This window comes from Austrofundulus limnaeus, unplaced genomic scaffold (genome assembly GCF_001266775.1).
Source record: "Austrofundulus limnaeus strain Quisiro unplaced genomic scaffold, Austrofundulus_limnaeus-1.0 Scaffold738, whole genome shotgun sequence".
Taxonomy (NCBI): Eukaryota; Metazoa; Chordata; class Actinopteri; order Cyprinodontiformes; family Rivulidae; genus Austrofundulus; species Austrofundulus limnaeus.
In genome coordinates, this window is record NW_013953140.1 from 208188 (window position 1) to 209341 (window position 1154).

Below are 1154 nucleotides of genomic sequence, written 5' to 3' on the forward strand. Positions count from 1 at the left end.
TGTTACAACTAATTAGGGATCCCTTTAATAAAATCTATTAACACCTGACTTAACTCAACTTCTTCAACTTCTTTTATAAACTAGTTTAACTCTTGATTAATTTAAAAACAATGATTTTCATTAAATATTTCACATGAATAAAGTTTCTGTTGTAGTTTTATGTGATCCAGACTGATCAGAACATCACAGAGAGTTAAAATCCTCTGTTTCTAATAACTAAGTGTGTTAAAGCTTTATCTTCAGTGAATTCAGGGTTTTTATTTCAAATCGAATCAAATGTCAGAAAGGAGACGAGAAGCTGGAAGCATCAGAGCTCAGTTTGGATGTTTTTTATCAATCATGTCTTCAGCTGGATGTCAGTGTGTGACAGGTGTGCTTTGTTGATAAGGCCTCGTCCTGTGATTGGTGCTCAGGAGGAGGAACAGGCTTTAAAAGCTTCTGCAGCTTCTGCAGAGTCCGTTCAGGCTGAAGCTCAGACATGGCTCCTCTCGCCCTCCTTCTTCTTGTCCTGGAGATCTGTGAGTAAAACTCTTCCTGCTTCTGCTTTCACAGCTTTCTGTGATCTTCTGTCATCTGTTCTTCATGTTTCTGATCTTCTAACATCTGTTCTTCATGTTTCCTTTGATCTTCTAACATCTGTTCTTCATGTTTCTGATCTTCTAACATCTGTTCTTCATGTTTCCTTTGATCTTCTAACATCTGTTCTTCATGTTTCCTTTGATCTTCTAACATCTGTTCTTCATGTTTCCTTTGATCTTCTAACATCTGTTCTTCATGTTCCCTTTGATCTTCTAACTTCTGTTCTTCATGTTTCCTTTGATCTTCTAACATCTGTTCTTCATGTTTCCTTTGATCTTCTACCATCTGTTCTTCATGTTTCTGATCTTCTATCATCNTGTTCTTCATGTTTCTGATCTTCTAACATCTGTTCTTCATATTTCCTTTGATCTTATAACATCTGTTCTTCATGTTACTGATCTTCTAACATCTGTTCTTCATGTTTCCTCTAATCTTCTAACATCTGTTCTTCATGTTTCTGATCTTCTAACATCTGTTCTTCATGTTTCTGATCTTCTATCATCTGTTCTTCATGTTTCTGATCTTCTAACATCTGTTCTTCATGTTTCTGATCTTCTAACATCTGTTCTTCATGT

General features: G+C 35.7%; 1 protein-coding gene across 1 annotated transcript in view; it reads left to right on the forward strand.

Annotated features, from left to right (window-relative positions):
* Nucleotides 1–53: 53 nt before the first annotated feature.
* LOC106532247 (snake venom serine proteinase 5) overlaps nt 54–1154 on the forward strand; it is a gene marked incomplete at its 3' end in the record, with an annotated part of 2811 nt that continues 1710 nt past the window's right edge. The window contains exon 1 of the mRNA XM_014028270.1: nt 54–518. Coding sequence (XP_013883724.1) covers nt 479–518 — 40 coding nt within the window. The remainder of the gene's footprint in view (nt 519–1154) is intronic.